The 19,498-nt window shown below is 37.6% G+C and overlaps 1 protein-coding gene across 7 annotated transcripts in view; it reads left to right on the top strand.

The window, feature by feature from the left end:
- The first annotated feature begins 7,999 nt into the window (after positions 1-7,999).
- Positions 8,000-19,498, top strand: part of LOC108942831 (uncharacterized) — a 59,501-nt gene continuing 48,002 nt past the window's right edge. For 3 of the 7 annotated variants that reach the window (XM_070195004.1, XM_070195006.1, XM_070195005.1), the window contains exon 1: positions 16,571-16,693. In XM_070195004.1, the coding sequence (XP_070051105.1) occupies positions 16,608-16,693 (86 nt within the window). In that variant the 5' untranslated portion in view covers positions 16,571-16,607. Of the gene's footprint in view, positions 8,220-15,475; positions 15,593-16,535; positions 16,694-19,498 lie in introns of those variants that run through there. The other 4 variants (XR_011413694.1, XR_011413693.1, XR_011413692.1 and 1 more) reach the window with 3 other exon arrangements.

The raw sequence follows: 19,498 nt of genomic DNA on the forward strand, positions 1-19,498 counted from the left end.
AGTATTGTCGAATAGTACTAGTATGTAAAACTAAACACCATCTCAATAGAATGAATAATAATACAAGGAAAAAAAGTCATGAGTTTAATAAGAGCTTCAAACACTACTAAAACATCAAATAAGGATCACATAAGTTCTCAAGTCAATTTCCATGTTATTAGGTTGGGTGGTCTTTAAAGCCGATATACCATAATTCACAATACCTCTGTATTCTTACACGGAGTCCGATCTCGACCAGACCGGCTAGGTTGTCTCATTTGAGACATCAACCATAACCACAATTTCATTATAATTTCCAGCACAGGTACCACCATGTGTGCGGCATGGAGTCCGATCACGACCCGATCGGCTAGGCCGTCTCACTCGAGACATTACCTTTTTCAGTTTATAATTTCCAGCACAATTACTACTATGTGTGTGGCATGGCGTCCGATCACGGCCCGATCGGCTAGGCCGTCTCACCCGAGACATTACCTTTTTAATAAATCATCTCACTTCATACTTCTTTCACATCTTTTCAATTCATTGGCATGAGTGGCCTCAATTAGAAAGTCATTCTTGGCATTTAGTCGTATTTCATAATTCCAGTTTCCCTTTTTCAAATTCAAACATCATTATCATTATCAACAACAAAAAAGTTTCCCATTCAAGACATTAAATTCACATATGAGCAATTTGGGAATCTTAGGCACATAGAGGCTTTTCATACAATTTGACATAACAACCTTTATTTGATCTTGACATGAAGTCTTAACATTTATAACACATATTCCACATTTTTAACACATCCTCAAATGGCAAGATGACATGATGAAGCATTTAGAATAAATATTGAACATACATCCTCCAACACAAACACATTAGGAATAGCCAATTCTATAATGATCAATTTGTGACTTACACCAATTACATGAACACCGTAGGATTCGTTTCTAAGAAGAAGAGGGTTTAGCCAACATACCTCAATTGAGCTTCCTTAAACTTTAAAAACGTTTCAGAATTCTTAGCAACTTCAATCTATTTGAGAAATATAACAAGTTGAACCAAAATTAGGAAGATGGTCATGATTCTAGCTCATATAAGCACATTATCAAACACTAGGTATGCATCAATATTTTTAAGGCTCTTTTGTGAAAGATTCCATCGTACCCCAACCCATTATCTATAATTTTTAGCTCACGACCTTCCAACATTCTTTGATAACACATGCATACAAGGTAACAACCCCCACACCCAAGCATTGTCTTTCTAATTATCCCATTCTTAGACAAAATTCGAAATTGAGGGTTAGGGTGTAGAATCTTACCTCTAGGATGAAGAACTGGTGAGTTTTTCTTGTTAATCTTCAGGGATTCGAGAAAGAATTGAAGGACAATTTGTTGAGGATCACTCTCTCACTCTAGGGCACTCTCTCCCTCTCAAAATATCAGATTTTAGCTCAAAAATAGGACAAAACGTCTAATTAATGAAGTAGGGCCAGGTTATAAAAACCAAAAAATGAAGCTCCGGAATAGGGTAAGCGGCCGCATATGCGACCGCAGAATGGATATGCGGTCCACATAATCGGCCGCACAATTTGGGGCCAAAAACTGGAAAATATCTGCCTGGGTTTGCAGTCTCTATGTAGCCCGCAGACCTGCTCTGCAGTCGCATAATGCGCCGCAGAACCTCCCTCCGCAAAAGTCCAAGGCTGATTATATGATCAAAGTGCGGCCCGCAAAATGGTTGTGCGGTCGCATAACTGGACGCAAAATTGACATCAAGAATGGCCCAAATAATTGTTTCACTCTGCATCCATTCTGCAGCCCGCAGAGTGATTATGCGGCTACATAATGGGCCGCAGAAATGCCTATTTTTGCAAAAATATTTTCCTTCAACCTCCCAGTGCACTGTTCAATCCAAAAAGTCCGAACCTATACTCCTACCCCGGCATCACGGAACCCCAATTCTTAGGAAAACATTTTTTACGGGGTCTTACATCCTCCCCCACTTAAGATCATTCGTCCTCGAATGAGGGTCAAGGTTCATTATTAGCATCTTATGCAACTCAGTTTTCATATCACACACCAGCAGCCCCAAATTTGACTAACTCCCTAAATTTCAGTGCCATGCTAGTGAGTTCTTACCGTCCGCCAACTATTTAGGGATCCTCCAATGGGTATTCAGGCCATCAGGGTCAGGCTCTGGGACAAAACATCTTCTTTTGGCCAGGATTCCCATATTCATAACAACCTCTTGGAACGGCGGACTGTTGATCGGAAGCCTGACCCTGATGGCCTGAATACCCACTGGAGGATCCCTGAATAGTTGGCGGACGGTAAGAACTCTATAGCATGGCACTGAAATAAAGTCATAGTGGAGCACCCTAAGGAGGCAGCGATGCTGGATATGTAGACCTGCTAGACTAACCCCTCACGAACTGACCCCTGCCCTCATTTGGGGCTCCACTGAACTCTCCAGAATACCAGAACTTCTTATCCCTCGTAGCCTACTCCCGAGCACGATGACATGTGCCCTCGATCCTTCGAGCTATCTCTATAACTAGCTTATAAGAAGTCCTCATCTCAACCTCTTGGGCCATAGTGGCATGGCTGGTAGAGTGCAATCCTGCAACAAACCTCCACACTCTCTCTGCATCAGTCAGAAGTATCATAAGTGCATGATGAGACAACTCAGAGAATCTCGCTTTATTATCGGTCACTGACATATGGCCTTGCTGGAGCTGCTCGAACTGAAGTCACAACTATTCCCTCTTAGAGGACGGAATATATGTGAACCGGTCCCAAGTCATGGGAGGAGAACCTGCTGGTCTACCAAAAAGATAAGATTGCCACCATCTACGGGCCCTGCCCTCAAACTGGAAAGTAGTAAAATACACCTCGTGAGACTCCAATATCCTCATGTTGTGCAGTCTGTCCCTGCACCGGTCGATAAAGTCCTAGGGGTCCTCGTGTCGCTCACCTCCAAAGATAGGAGGCTGTAGCCGGGTCCATTTGTCCAATAGCCTATGCGGATCTCCGGTCGCAGCTGGTATGGGCTCAGGTATGGCTGTTGTAAATAGATGAGCTCCGCCCACGGGCAGTGCTCCCAGGGTCTGATATACAGCAGCTCCGTGCCCTGGAGCCTGAGCGGTAGGGGTCTGTGCTCCCCTTCCCGCCTGAGATATGGCAGGGTCTGCTAGAAATAAATCAGCCTGAGTCATAGAATCCATGAACCGTAAAATATGGCCCATGACCTCCTGGAATCCTGGTGCGGACATGAATCCACTGGGGCTTGTCCTGGTGCAGGCACCTCACCCTGTTCCTCAACAATGGGATCCTCTACTGGATCCACTGGTGGTGTAACTGGAGCAACTCTAGGACGCCCTCATCCTCTACCATGAACTGGAGCCCTCCCTCGGCCTCGGCCTCGGCCTCTAGCGACAAGGGGTGTAGCTCCTCCATGGTCTGGTACATCCGATGTGCACGTTCTCACCATTTGTAAGAGAATGAGAGAAAAGAAAAGAATACTTAGTATTACATCAACTGCACGATAGGAGATGAAGAAAGAGTAATTTCCTAACACCTTATAGCCTCTCGAAGATGAGTATGTGCGTCTCCGCACCGATCCGTAAGACTCTATTAGGCATGCTCATAACTTGTGAGACCTATGTGAACCTAGTGCTCTGATACCATGTTGTCACGACCCAATTTCTCCTATAGGTCGTGAGGGCACCTAACGTCGCCGCTAGGCAAGCCTACGGTGAAGTTACTACATTATTTCTTCTTTTTACTAAATTTCTGAGTAATTAAATCCCATTTGTTTAGAATTTGGAGAAATAGAGATTCAAATGGTTAAAATGAAGACAACTGAATGCAAGCATAAATATGTAAATATCCCAAAATCGTAAAGTCCACTAGAGTATGTGCCAAGATCCGGTGTCACAAGTGTATGAGCACTAGTAGAATATACAAAACTCTAGCTACTGTCTGAAGTAATATAGACAGAAAATAAGTAAAAATTAAAGGCTCTGGGTGTTGCAGAACGACTCAGGATGCAACTTACCACTAGGCCTCCGGGTAATGGGGGTGTGCGTCGGTATCTCCACCAGATGCACCTGCCTCAGATCCTGCATGGTCAGTGCAGAAGTATAGCGTAAGTACATAAACAACATGTACCTAGTAAGTATCAAGTCTAACCTCGAAGAAGTAGTGACGAGGGGGCGACATCGACACTTACTATGGGCTATAAATAAAATGCGAAAATCATAAATAAGCATGGATTATGTGAGCAATTAATATCACACAGTAACAAGCAGTGAATAATAATTCCATTTTCTAACAATAACTTCAAATAAATTCATGTCCTTTAAATAGTGACTGCTCGAGCCATAAATTAATATCAAATAAAAGTTAGGCTCCGAGTATTATCACGCACGATTTATGCCGAGGTCATATGGCCCGATCCAGAAATATACTATGCACTACCGAGGGTCAAAAGACACGAACCATAGATGCATCTATTAACCTACCGAGGCGAACGACCCGGTCCCATGAGAGTAGAGGAAAGTTTGCCTCGCTCGCGAAAATATTTGCGACGCGAGTGAACATAAAATTTGTCAGAGTTCTCATAAAATCCTTAAATTCTTTCCAAACACAAGAAATCTAAACTAGAGACTTTAAATATTTAAATCCTTAATCCCAGCTCATTTCAAAGCAGTTAATGTGCATAACCAACTTAAGAGTGCAAACAACGCATGGTGTAAGCCTAAGTCTATCCGGACATCACATAGAATACAACTACGCACGAACTCTCGTCATTTAGTGCGTACGTATCTCCCCACACATAAAACTCACAGTAAAGATACACATAAGGGGAAGAGTTCCCGCTTACAAGGTTAGGCAAGAGACTTACTTCGTTTCAAAGCTTACTTTTCGGTCCACAACTGTGCTCTGAACCCTCAACTCGGTGTCAAACGACTCGAAACTAGTCAAATGTTATATAAAATAATCAGTACGTACTCAAAAGTTCATATTCTAGCTATTAAAGTGATTACCCAATCCCAATTGAAGAATTCCTAAAATTCACTCCCGGGCCCACGTGCCCGAATTCTGGAAATTTTTGAATAAAAGTGTTACCCATAACCTCATGAACTTGAATATATAATATTCACTAAAGTCCATAACCGTTTTCGTGGTTAAATCCCATTTTTTTTTTTTATCAAAAACCTAGTTTTTTCATCTAAACCCATAATTTCACGATTTTTACGTGTTAAATCTACCCATAATCTATGTATTAAACTCACACTGTGTAGGAATTACTTACCTCACTTAGCTAGGTGGAAAGCCCCCTCTTTGAAGCTCCGAAATCGCCCAAGCGTGCAATAAATGCACTTAAAATAGCCAAAGTCCTGTTTTAAAAGAACTATACTGCCTCCAGCGATTTCGCACCTACGGTCGCTATGCCGCATCTGCGGACCAAGGTCCACTTCTGTGGAGATGCCTGATGCTGGCTGGTTTCGCTTCTGCGGGCGGGAGACCGCTTCTGCGTCGAGCTTGTCGCACATGCGATCCTTTCCCTACTGCGATCTCCCTCTTCGCACCTGCGCATCCACAGGTGCGGTCACCTTGCTGCTTTTGCGAACATTGGGTTGCGCCGTTTCTGCGGTCCATGGCTCGCTTCTGCGAGCTCGCACTTGCGGCCAGCCCTCCGCAGGTGCGATTACACCAGAAACCTAGTGCTTCAGCTCCTCTTCCAAGTCCAAACTTGGTTCGTGCATAGTCCGATTGACACCCCGGGCTCCCGGGGCCCAAACATACCAACAAGTTTGAAATCATAAAACGAACTCGCTTGAACCCTTAGAACGCGTAAAATAATATCAAAACTAAGAAGCACACCCTAAACCAATTCGAATCAACTTATGAACTTCAAGTTCTTCCAACTTACTCCGAATGCGTCGAAACACACTTAGACTACTCGGAACGACACCAAATTTTGCGTGCAAGTCTTAAATCACTATACAGAACTATTACCGGTCTCGAAATTCTAATTGGACCTCGATAACGTAAAATCCTACTTCAAATCAAATTTAAAGAACTTTAAAACCTTCAAAGAGTCAACTTTCACTATTAGGCGATGAAACGCTCCTGGGTCGTCTAAAACTCGATCCGAACATACGCTCAAGTCCGAAATCATCATACGAACCAAGTATTTCGATTTCAACCCGAACCCTTCCAAATCCCGAACTAACCATTCCCCAAGTCATAAAACAGTAAAAGCACATACAGGGAGTCTTATTTAGGGAAACGAGGTTCTAGAAAGCAAAACGACCGATCTGATTGTTACACCCATGGTTAATAGTATATATTCGAAAAAATAACAAGAAAAAAAAAAAAGAAAGCAGAAAAGAGGTTGCATATGAATTTATTATGTCTCAACACATATTAGAACATTTTACAATTGTACCTAACTACCAAAAAACCCTCTAAACTTTTAGGGAGACCGTTTTATATTTCTTTTGTTTTTTGAATTCTTTTTTCCCCCCTTTAAATGTTCTCCTTCATCTCTGTTTTCGAGTTCAATGGGGCCATGTAAACGATATGCATAAGCAATTGGAAGATTCTTGGGAAAAAAGGAATAAACTAGGGGTTGAAGGAAGGAAAATACTTACCCGCACCGGGTGTATAAACCCGACCATTAAACAATCAACACATGTCACTTTGTTTAACTAAAATTATTAGAATTTTACTATAGTTAACTAGTTTTGAGAAATATTAAATATAATAATATTCTACTAAAATACTTAATATTTTCACATCTTCGCTATGCTAACAATAACATCAAATCGACGGTACATTTTTGTTTTTGTGCCACCAAGGCCATCATCTGCCATTACGCAATTAGCCACATATTGTTTTTTCCCTTCTACTTGCTGTAAGTATAATTAGTTATACAAACATATTTTTAGCTTTTATCTGGAATTTTGTTTTACTTCTATTTTAATATCGTAGCTATATTTGTAATTTTTTATTATTGCGTAGTTACAGCTAATAATATATGCTTACCTGAAATATTTGTCTCCCATAATATAAACTTATGGTTGAGTTCTTGGCTAAATACTTTGTATTACTTTTCAGTAACTATCATTGTAAAGGTAAATTCAATTTAAATAGAGCAAAACACAATCATGCTTTATGAAAGATTCTTGCCATTTAAAAGTAGAAAATATAAAAGCTTAAATAAAATTTCTTTATGTTATGGCTCTTAATCTAAATTAGTAGGCTATTATATCGGAATAGTCAAAGAATGAAGAAAGAAGGACTCTTAGACCTTACTCCTTTTACGTTGTTATTTCTTTCTTTTTAATTTTTTTTATCTATTTAAAATAAGGCTCTTAGATCTTAGTTGTCTTCTATGGTTAGCTTAATTATATTGGGTGTAAACGGGTAAGTTTTTTCCGTGGAAGGAGCAAGACGAAGGGTTGAGAATTAGTTCATTTGGTGAGTTATTTCGATCTTTTATAATTGAATGAAGGGTTCAAATCGTATGAGTAGCGGTCTTGAAACAACCATTATAATTTTATAAATTTAGCTCATACTAGCTCAAAGATAGTTAAATAGATGATCACTCAAATTTTATTTTTCTGCCAATAAAATTTTTCCCATAATAAATCTTTTTATCGAACTTTGCTTAGAACTTAAAGAAAAGCTAAACAATTTGTATTAAAAGGAAATATCTCTTTATTTTCTCTCAATAAATTTGTATAAGTAATACTTACGTAAAATCAAGTAGTAACATTTTATTGCTATAGGTAACAAAGTTCGACGAGCAAACGAAAAATTACACCTCTAATTAGTTTTTTTTGTTGCTAATAGCCTCTAATTAGTTATACCAAAGAAAAGGTGTTACTGTCCAATTATCTTTTTTGGAGGTCCTCATTTGATAAATAAAAAAAGAAAATATCGGAAGCATTAATGAGTTGGCATAGGCAAGTAGAAACATATCTGTTTCCTATTGCTTACGCGTCGTCGTACACGTACAATTAAAACTTCTTAATTCACTGTTCTCAATCACTTTCTCAACAGTTATCGGACCCCTCCCTCTGCTAATTTGCTCTCTCTCTCTCTCTGATCAACAATCAATGGCGGTGATTACAGTGAAGCTCCTCGTTGCTCTCCTCTTCTCCATGTGTATTCTCCTGCCTCTGTCTTCAGCTAAATCCACCGAATTCCAGTATTGCAGTGAGTTAATTCTTCATTCTTCTGCTTTCTTTTCGTCTATTATGTTATCCCTAATTATTGCTAGATTAATTTCTATTTCTGAATGCAGATTTTTGGGAAATTTGGTATGCGTATATCTATTAATTTGTAATTCGTAGTTCAATTGTATTTCAACTGATGAGGTTTATGTAATTACGATATCAATCTGTTACTGCTTATTTTTCTTCCCTCCTTTTATTATTTATTTTTTAATTTTTTATACTCACCTTGACGGTGGGGGTTTAGGCATAACCCCAAACCTGTATATTAGCATCCAAAATGAGAACACATAAAGAAGGGGACATAAAACCTTACCTCTCCATCTACATCAAGTAAGTTAGGCATGCCTAACTTTATACATGTTTTTAATGACAAAATTATACATGTTATCTCCACATCATGTACTGTAACATCTCCAAGAACAAAGAGAGATCCCAGTGCAAAGAAAACTAGGTTAAAGAAGTTAAATTTCCAAAAGAATTGGGAGACTTACAAGAAATTCCCTTTCCTTTGTCTCTTGATCCTAAAATTAGGCATCTGGAATTGATCCATCCTTGAGCAACCTCCAGCATCCCTTGGAAGGTCTTTCCAGTTATAGAAAAAAACAGCATCTCCATTTTGCATGTTACTTGCAGCTTTAGCGAGAACATCTGCTACAGAGTTTGCTTCTCTGTAGCAATGTTGGATTTTGTATTGGTGAATTTGCAAACTATCCTTAATCTCCTCCACCCATTGAGACAATTCCCAAGGAATTCCATTCTTGTTAGTTATCATATTTACCACCAACAGTGAGTCTAACTCCAAAATGATGTTACAATAACCTTGTTGATTGCACCAGTTAACCGCAAATAAAGCAGCCTGTATCTCTGCTTAATTATTAGTGCAGAAATGGAGCTTTTTAGAAAAAGCCATAATTAAGTCTCCATTTCCATCCCTTACAATGCTTCCTGTACCTGATGTTTGATTTTCTGAACTACTGCTCCCATTTGTATTAACTTTAATCCAGCTACTTGGAGGTTTCTCCCATATGACTGGTTTAATAGTTAAAGAAGGTCTTCTACTGTCCAGTTCCTTGCCAAGAGTATACCAGTTCCATTTCAAATTAATTTATGCTCCAACTTTCTTCAAGTGTATCTTTAGAAGGAAGAGAATTTCATTGCATATTCTCTCCATAGTTGGATATCCTCTGCCATATCTTGCTCCACATCTAGCTTTCCATATTTCCCAGCAGATGTAAACTGGTGCTATGTGATACAAAGTCTTGATATAAAAATTTGAGGTTGTCTGATTCTTCCATGTAAGTGTTCTTATATAGAGACTTTGGGAATTTGAATGAAAACCTAAAGCCTTGGAGAAGAAAGTCCATACTGCTCTAGCTTTGGGACTAGTATTGAAAACATGTTCAATAGTCTCTTCCTGTGGCTGTCTGCAGCAAGAACACTTAGAATCCAAACGTTGTCCAAATCTGAAGATAATTTCATCAACTAGAGTTTTTTTCTTCCAGATCCTCCACATTGAGAATGAGATTTTGAAAGGTATGTGTTTAATCCAAGTGTCCTTCCACATTTGATGATGTCCACTTCTTTGTCTTAGAAGATCAAAGGCGGTTGAGCAAGAGAAAAAACCATCAGTAGACAATCTCCATATTGCTCTATTCTGTCCTTGAGTATTTCCAATTTTGATTTCTCTGATGTGCTGAACCATGTTGGTAGGAACCAATAATTCAAGGAGTTTAATATTCCATGCTCCTTCTTTAATACAATCTTCCACCAAAAGATTGCCAGGGTTTTGAATATATAGCAATTGTGCTAATTGACCCATGCCACTCCAATTGTCCCCCCAAAAGGAGATGTTTCCTTGTTGGACTTTCTACAAGATATGAGGCTTCACCCTATTTCTAATCTCCATCAGCTCCCTCCAACAATTAGAATCAGCACATTGTTTTTTCTTGGCTACCAGATGTCTTCTTTGGTCATGAATTTGGACCATAGATTATCATGAGTCCTCAACCTCCACCACCTTTTAGCAGTAAAGGTCTTGGCTATATCTTCCAATCTTCAGAAACCAGCGCCTCCCTCTGCAGTTGGGAAACACAGCTTGTTCCAAGCACTCCAATGGTACTTTTTATTGGAGTCATTATACCTCCAAAAGAAATTTGAAAATTGCTTTTTCAATTGTTTTAGAATAGCTTTTGGAGGAGAAATTGCAGCCATTATATGCAAAGACTGGGATTGTAATACATGTTTAATCAGTGTAGCCCTTCCTCCCACGGATAATAGCCTACCCTGCCACCCCTGAATTTTGTGCAGAAGTCTAGTAGCCATGTCTGCAAAGAAACTAATCTTCTTCCTTCCACAATATATAGGACAACCAAGATATTTGAAAGGAAAGTGGTGGTGCTTGTAACCCGTCACTCTCTGAATTTTATCCCTTATAGATTGAGAGGTGTGAGTATGGGTGAGAAAGAAACTTTTTTCCTTGCTAATTTCCTGGCCCGAGGCCTGTTCATATTGTTGCAACTTTTTCATAATCATGTTCATTGACCTCTTTTGACAAGAGGAAAAAATGACTATATCATCAGCATAGCAAAGATGGTTAACTTGAGGACCTTTCTTACTCATAGAAAAACCCACATAACCTTCTTTTTCATGTAGGCAATTAAGAGAACTTGAAAGAGCTTCAGCGGCTATGACAAAGAGAGATGGTGAGAGTGGATCACCCTGTTTTAGGCCCCTAGTTGAGTGGAAAAAACCGTGTCTAGAGCCATTGATTAGAATGGAGTATCAAACATCTGCCACTAGCCTGTATATAATGTTAATGAAGTCTTCTGAAAATCCCAACTTTCTCATGGTGGCTGTTAGGAAATTCCATGATATCTTATCATAGGCCTTTGTCATAACTAATTTGATCACCATATTGCCTCCCGTATTCCTTTTGCTAATATCCCTGACGATTTCCTGAGTTAACAGGATGTTCTCAGTTATTAGTCTGCCTTTCATAAAACCTGATTGGTTTCTGAAATGATTTTAGGAAGCATAGTGGATAATCTGATGGTGACAATTTTAGACGCTATTTTGTTGGAGAAATTACTTAGACTGATAGGTCTAAGCTAGGAAAAAGAACTAGGGGCTTCTACTTTTGGAATTAGTACCAAGCAGGTGCTGGTATAAAACTTAGTCATTCTTTTGCCCCTAAAGAAATCTTGAACCATATTTGCAACATCTACAGCTATTATGCTCCAACAGGATTGATAAAAACACCCATTAAACCCATTCGGGCCAGCTGCACTGTTAGGATTTAGAGCCATGACTGCATCTTTTACTTCTTCATCAGATGGCAAAGCAACCAGGAAAGAGTTATTTTTTGCAATAATATGACTCTGAAGCTTGTTCAAAATCCTGTAGTTAGTACTGTGGATAGGTTGGGTAAATAGGTTCCTGAAGTACTGAACAGCAGCTTCAGAGATATGTTTATTCCCCTCGACTCAATTACCTTCTTCATTTTTTATTCTGTGCAGATAAGATCTTTTTCTCCTCTGCCTCATAGTGCTGTGGAAGTATTTAGTGTTATTATCTCCTTCAAACTCCCATTTCACTCTAGCTTTCTGCTTAAGGAGATTGTTCTGCATTTTCATCCAACTAATTTGCTCAGCATAAAGGTTGTGCAAATTAGTTCTGTTGACATCGCTATTATCCGCCCCATAAGTTGCTTCCATGGCTTCAATCTTTTCTTCTAATTCTTTGGTCTTATCAAACACATTTCCTATTGTGTTTCTAGAACAGTAGCTGAGGGAATTAGCAAGCGTCTTTAGTTTCTGTTGCATAATCCACATAGGATTACCTATGACCTCTTCATCCCATGAGTCTTTCACAATCTTCTGAAAATCTTTCTGCTCGGTCCAGAAGCTCAAAAATTTAAAATACTTGATGGGAGGAACATCTTCTATAGAGCATGTCATTAGGAGCATGTTGTGGTCAGAGCCTGTTCTAGGCAGATGTCTTACATTGATTAATGGAAAGGTGGCAGACCATTCATCATTATAAAAGACTTTGTCTAGTCTCTCTCTAATCCTCTTCATCTTCCTTCTGTTATTTGTCCATGTAAAGTCATTACCAGAATACCCAACATCCAATATACCACATTCATTCATACAATTGATGAAATCTAAGCTCTTCCTCAGCCTGTGAGGTCTGCCCCCCTCTTTCTCTGTGGCATTCACGATACAGTTAAAATCTCCAAAAATTGACCATGGCCCTTGAAATTGACTATTCATCTGTTCCAAACTTTCCCATAATTTCTTCCTTCTTCTTGATTTAGATTTTGCATACACTATAGTTACCGAACAAACTTCAAGAGAGCTAATATGTTGGATAGATAAAGTAAGATGCTGCTTATGATTGAAAATCTCTGTACAAGTGTAACTAGAGTCCCAAAAGCACCAGATCTTTCCATTGAAGTTTGCCAAAGCTCCATGCATTCCCAGTTTCCTTTTATAATTCTCCAACTGTGAACTATGTAAGAAAGGCTCTTGTAAAGCAACAAAGCTGACTTTGTGCCTTTTTTTGAGTTTGATGAATCTGTCAAAAGCACCTTTTGACTCTACCCCCCTAATATTCCATATGATTGTACTAATCATCGGAATAATTAGGATTGGTTTTGTTTGTTGGATTTCCCTCTGCCCCTAGTAATAGGAGTAGAAGGTGGATATGTTTTGAAAGACTTCTTTTTTATTGTGGGAGTACCTCTTGGTGATAAACAACATTTATCAATTGTTTCCTTCATTTGCTCAACTACTTCTTCCATGTGGTTTTCCTCTCCAGGAGCAAAATCCTCAGCTAAACTTTCTAACACTTCCTCATCATCATCAGATTGAAGATGTTGACTGTTTCTCTTGAGTAATTGCCGTTGATTAGTACCAAATCTTTCTCTAGATTCTGTTTGTACCAAAGTGTTGTCTGTTGCCTCTATAGTCAATGTACCTTGTTGCAAAGGCACTTGACCTATTGAGTTAACATTCTGATCATTTTGTCACCTGCAGGTGTTCCTTTTCAATGTGTTCATCTTGTTCCTGTGTCAAGTTCCGGAAGACATTTTGAGTCTCAATAAGAGGATCTTGGGGTGCTGAAATACTAAAATTCTGCAATCCCTCCTCTTGACTTGTCACTACTACTACACATTTTCCATGGTTGACATTCTTTGTTCCAAGTGAACTCACACTTTCCACCATATGATTTTCTAGTTTGCCATGATTTTGTGTGTTACTAGTTCCAGGTGCTTTGGAAGCTCTTTCCACTAGTTTTTGTTGGTTTGATCTCTTAGAGTTCTTCTTCTACTTGACAATTTTAAGGGCATTTCTCTGTCTCCTTTTCCTCCTTTTTTCCTTGTCCTTCATAGCTTTCTTAGAAGTTCCTGCATGTGTAGCAGCTATCTGATCATTAATATTTGCTATTTCAATTTGTGTCTCCTGAACCTGTGCTCTCTGTTCTTCTATTGGTTTAGAAACTTCTTTCTGAGCAATGTTATCTTCCTTGTGCTTAGATCCTTCCTTTTGTAAATCATCTTTCTCAGCTACTATATTCCTCTGTCACCTTGTTAGTTTCTGCTTGTTTCTTTTTTTCCAAAAATCTACATTGCACTATTGAGTGTCCCAGCAATCTACAATGTTTGCAATATTTTGGGATAGCCTCATATTCAATTTTTTGTGCAAAACCTTTAAGACCAGTGTTATCATCTTCTAAACCCACCCAAACTTGTTCTAGCTGAGGTTTAAGAAGATCAATTTCCACACGAACCTTAGCCATGCTAGGTCTAGTTCTCCCTCTAGTAGCTGTATCTATTGCCAAGGGAATACCAACAGGTGCTAGGATCTGTTTAATATAGTCCCATTTATGACAATTCATAGGGAGTTTAGGTAATAAAACCCAAACTGGAGCATAATGGGCATCTTCCTCTGGTTTCCAATCGGGAGTCCATTTAGTTAGCCACATTTCCTTTCCATCTACTTCGATTCTCCTTCTAAATCTCACCGTATTATAATCTTCTTCATTATAGAGTTCAATAAAAACATTATGTAGATCATAGACACCAATTTTAGCATTACCTTTTAACGGAATCTTCTCAGCAAAAGCTGACCTAATTTTCTCAATTTGGGGCCTCACCCTTATGAATCGTCCCACAATAAGATATTTGCATTCTTCTGCGGTTCTGCCATCACTCCGTAGTAGTCCTTGGCCTTGAAGATCACCGCTGGCATGCCATTGTGAGTCGAGGTTCGAGCAAGAACGGGAGGTCGATTTGGGGCAGAATTGATATTTGGTATTACAGAAATTACATTAGCATAAGAGTGATTGGACTGATTCCCCACGGTAGATATTGTTGCAGCTGTGGGGGGAGCAGTTTGGTTGACCGGACGCGCCGTTAGGTCGCCGTCCGGTGGCTCCATAGACTGGAGCGTGACGCGCTAGTCGTTAGGAAATTACCGTTTGAGAGAGGGCATAACCTAGCAAAATTACTGACACTATTTTTTTTCTTCCCCTCTTGAACGGAGGGTTTATCAGAAAACTTTCTACCTTTACAAGTTAGGGGTAAGGTCTACATATACACTACCATCTCAAACCCCACTTGTAAGATTATACTGGGTTTATTGTTGTTATTGAGGTTTATAGTTGGAATTTCGTTTAAAAAAAGACATTTGTTTATAGTTTTAGGTATTTAAGGACCTTTTAAGAAAATTGTTTTTAATATTTCATAACTAACTAGATGTAAGTAAATTTTTGTAGTTATGTCTTGTTCTTAATTAAACTAAACTGGCTAGGTTTTGATCTGCATATTTATATATAGTTGTATCTTTTTCATTGCCATATATTTTCTTTATATTTTATGATGTGACGAGATTGATTGATGTGTTAAGATATTGTCCAGAGAGGCAAAATGCAAACAAATTTAATCCAATTGGAAACCAAACACGACTGAATTGTACTACAAACATATAGGAGGTTTCTTATAAGATCTACTAAAAATTGACCGCATGACATAATCACAGTAAATACTCTTGTATTAACTGTTCATCCATTTTCGATCCTGCAATATCTTATCGTTGTCCCAAAGTATGTAGTCTCTATCTTATGTTACCATGGTCATGATTTTGGTGTTCAAAGGAAGGATTCTTGTGAGATATAATCTGTACTAAAGATAATCTTGATTCCAACAGCCGGACTGTTTTTGGTGTAATAATGCAGATAAGAAGGCACTATGCTGTTAAGGTAACTATGCTGTTAAGGTCAGTGGAGTAGATATAACACCTTATCCTGTTAAAGGAGGTAAAGAGACCACTTTCAACATTGCTGCAACTACAGGTAATGGCTGATTACGCATTCTGTCGTTTTTGTTCTTTTAATTTTTTCCCTCTCTTATCTAAAGTTAAGACCTTGTATTTAGTCATTTATATCCGTAAGAAGTTAAAGGTAATTGACTTGTTGTTAAGTGCTGACTTTGGAAATAATGGTACTACCTCCTGTATTAGGAGTTAGGACCGGACAATGGTGGCACCAGTGCTATGCAAAAATGAGTCTGGCTTGTTTAAAATTATTGAAGTGGTGCATCACCAAACAAAGTTGGATAAGGGAAGAGTGGAGGAAATAAAGTTAATGTTATCTGTGAATAAAATTCGGGCAGTAATCAGTTTGTAGTGTTGTGTTAGGCCTTTGTCCCTTTTTCCTTTTAATTAGAGACGCTGTTTTACCTTTGTCATAATTTTAAAATTTATTAGTAAAATGATGTTGGTAAACTTGTTTTCTTACTTCATTTTGATGCTTGGAAAGGCAAACTTTTATGTTTGGCATGTTGGTTCGAATGGCTATGATACATACCTGAGGGGAAATTGTTGGGCACGACTGTAAAAAAAGTTTGAACCTGGAAAATTGAATTTATTGGGATGCAAATAAAATATTTTACTTGGTTATGTACTTATGGTCAACTGTCCATGCAATCACTTTACTATGGAATATATATCTCCAGCATTTGCTTTCTTTAAGTGCTTGCATTGCTTCATATTACCAACAATGCACTTAATCTGAGTCTGTATTAGGTATTGTTTTCCCCATTTTTTCAGCTTTGTATTATGCATGTGGGGGGTGGGGGTGGAAAGAGAATAGTTTATGTGAGATTTGCGATATACAGGAATCTCTGACCTCTCAAAAGTAGATGTCAAGTGTGACAACTGCATAGTACTGGAATAAGCATAGTACTGGAATAAGAGCTCTTTGGTAGAAAAATGACTCAGTGAGTTTTCTCTTGCAGATGAAAATATCAGTGGTGGAAAGTTGGTGATTGACGTCAAGTATTTCTTCCTACACGTCCACCAAGAGTCCCATGACATCTGTAAAGAGACATCTTGCCCAGTTTATGGTGATTTTGTGCTTTCTCACTCTCAAGCTTTACCTGGAATTACTCCCCCCGTAAGTCATCTTTCCTGTTATCTTGTTATCTTGTCATGAAGCTTCATTCTGCATAACTTTCCTTTATAAAGAGGTGTTCGTCTTCCTCTTTCTTGGATTTTTCAGACTTTAAAATTTTCAAGCACTAATCTGCTGTGCCTCTATAGTGAAAGGAATGTTGAAATCATATATGTTCTAAAATCACAGCTTATAGTTCTGTTATGAAACAAATCATTTATGTTTTTTAAGTCATAACTTATAATTTTGTTACGCACTTGTGGTAAACAACCTCAGTTTTGGTTCTCTTTGCTTTATATATGTTGCACCCCTTAAAGCACTTGAATATCCTGATTTTGTAGAGGTTTACTTCCCTTCGGTCTTTCATGATATTCTGTTCTTCATCGAAAGAAAGCTTAGATAAAGTTTCTTCTATGCGATTCTTTTATTCAAATGTTAATTTTAACTGATTATGGTTGACGATATTGCCGTTGTACGACCTCCCTAATATCCTTTTGTTTGAAATTGGAGGAACTTGTTTTTGCATGTTCCTCTTGAACCTAACAAGAATAATATTATTCAGGGTTCAGGGTTCTTTCTTTCTTATTATAGCTAGTTATTTTAATTTTCTATTAGTGGCTTTGAGGTTATCAGCTCTTTATGGTTTGAGTACGACACAATTTATTTAAATTAGATATCTAAAATTAACCGTTCATAAAAAGAAATTGTTCTGTGGGATCAAGTGGATTTCATATTCACTTATGTTACCTATTGTCAATTGTTGCTTCATTTCCCTGATATTCAATTGTGTGAATTGGAATAAAATGTTATATTGCCTGCTTTATCGAACCTAACTAGGGTTGCTTTTATAGAGGGCTCATATACTCTTACGATGAAAATAGTAGATGGAAGCAATCAAGAATTGTCATGCATAACCTTTGGCTTCAGTATTAGTTTAGTTGCAGTTGCTGAGTCCATAGCAGTAGTAGATAGTTAAGTAGTTGTCACTATGAACCATGAACTAAGTGTGTCATTGTGCTCTACAAATCATGTAAATGAGCTTACTTTGCAAAACTTTGTCCCTCTTGGTTTCAGGTGTAGAAACCTTGCTTTATATGAACTCTTATCTCAGTTTCTCTTTAGTAGATTAAGTACTTTAATGCCAGAGGTGAGATCACATGCTCTTAAAATTTTCATCTTTAAATGTGAAGCAAGTAGTTGAAAGCCAAATTTAAATAAGAAGCATTTCCTTTTCTTCTTTTGTACCATAGTGTTTTCGGACAAAGTTTTAAAGTTCTAATAGTAATATTAGCTTTATATTGGCAAAGTTAATTCAAGTTAATAAAATGTTAGCCATGTGTTTATAATATGCTACTTTAGATCTTGTTATGAAAAATTATTTATCAATACGAAGCTTTGAATAGTTTAATTTAAAGTTTAAAAATATTCTTATTGTTAAAAAGTGAATATTTTTTTTTATTTTTCTTTATAAAGATTTTGTACCTTTTTTATCGTGTAAATTTATGTAAAGATTTAGCAAAATTATAAAAAATAGTAGATATGGATCCATAATTTTAAAAATATAATGAGTTCAATATTAAGAATATTAACTGTTGAACTCATAGAATTTAAATTCTAAATCCGTCAATAATTTCTTTAATTTAAATTCTAAATTCTTCAATAATTTCTTTTTTTGGTAAAAGGGAATTTTATATATATATATATATATATATATATATATATATATAATAATAATAATAATAATAATAATGATGATGATAATGATATATATATATAATGATAATAATAATGATAATAATGATAATAATAATCATAATAATCATAATAATAATGATAATAATGATAATAATATCATTAATAATGATAATGATAATAATAATAATAATAAGAAGAATAATTACACTACAGAATATTGGTTACTCAGGGGATATTGCAATCCCCCTAAAGCAAACATGTTTTTTTCCAAGGTATCAATATTACAAGCCAAAATATGTTTAGTTACTTCAGTTCCTAGGATGTCTGCCCAAAATAATTCATTTGCAAACATCGGAGAAACTTGTAGTATAGTAGTTCTTCCCAAAAAAATTGTTTTTGCTTTTTCCTTTGCCAATGCATCAGCCATCCTATTCTGCTCCTTGTAGCTATGTTTCACTACTATTCTGGCCATCCTTTAGATCAACAACCTACATTCACATATAATAGTATCATAAGTTATATTCCCTGTGATTAGCATTCTTATTACCTCTGATGAATCCGTGGCTACTTTCAGTAGTATTAAGCCATTTTGTTCTGCAATTTGGAGTCCCTTAAGCAAGGCAATTAATTCTGCAAGGGTATTGGTGGTGTGTCCTAAATACCCCCCCTCCAATTCCCTTTGCGTCTGGGTTACGTTGCCAGATTGGGGATTTAGGCTTTCTTGGAGTATGATTCTAGTTACAGTATTTGGAGATTAGGACTTTTGCCCATAGGCTAGAGTTATGAGAGGCTATGTTATTTCATTCAGCTTTATGTAAGCCCACACCTCCATGGGCTTTCTGATTAGTGACTTTGTCACAATTGACTAGATGCATTTTTATTTTATTTGGAGTAGTACCCCAAATAAAATTCCTTTGGATGCTATCTATTTACTTGGTAGTTTTGGTAGGCAGCTTGATGTATTGCATGACATGGCTGGGTAAACTGCTAAGGGAGGCTTTGGCCGGAATAATTCTTCCAGTCATATTTAGACAATTTGTTTTCCACCCAGACAACTTGGATTGTATATTATCTATTATGAACTGGAAGTCACTATTGTAGGGTCTCTTGTGG

Source organism: Nicotiana tomentosiformis, chromosome 2, assembly GCF_000390325.3.
Source record: "Nicotiana tomentosiformis chromosome 2, ASM39032v3, whole genome shotgun sequence".
Taxonomy (NCBI): domain Eukaryota; kingdom Viridiplantae; phylum Streptophyta; class Magnoliopsida; order Solanales; family Solanaceae; genus Nicotiana; species Nicotiana tomentosiformis.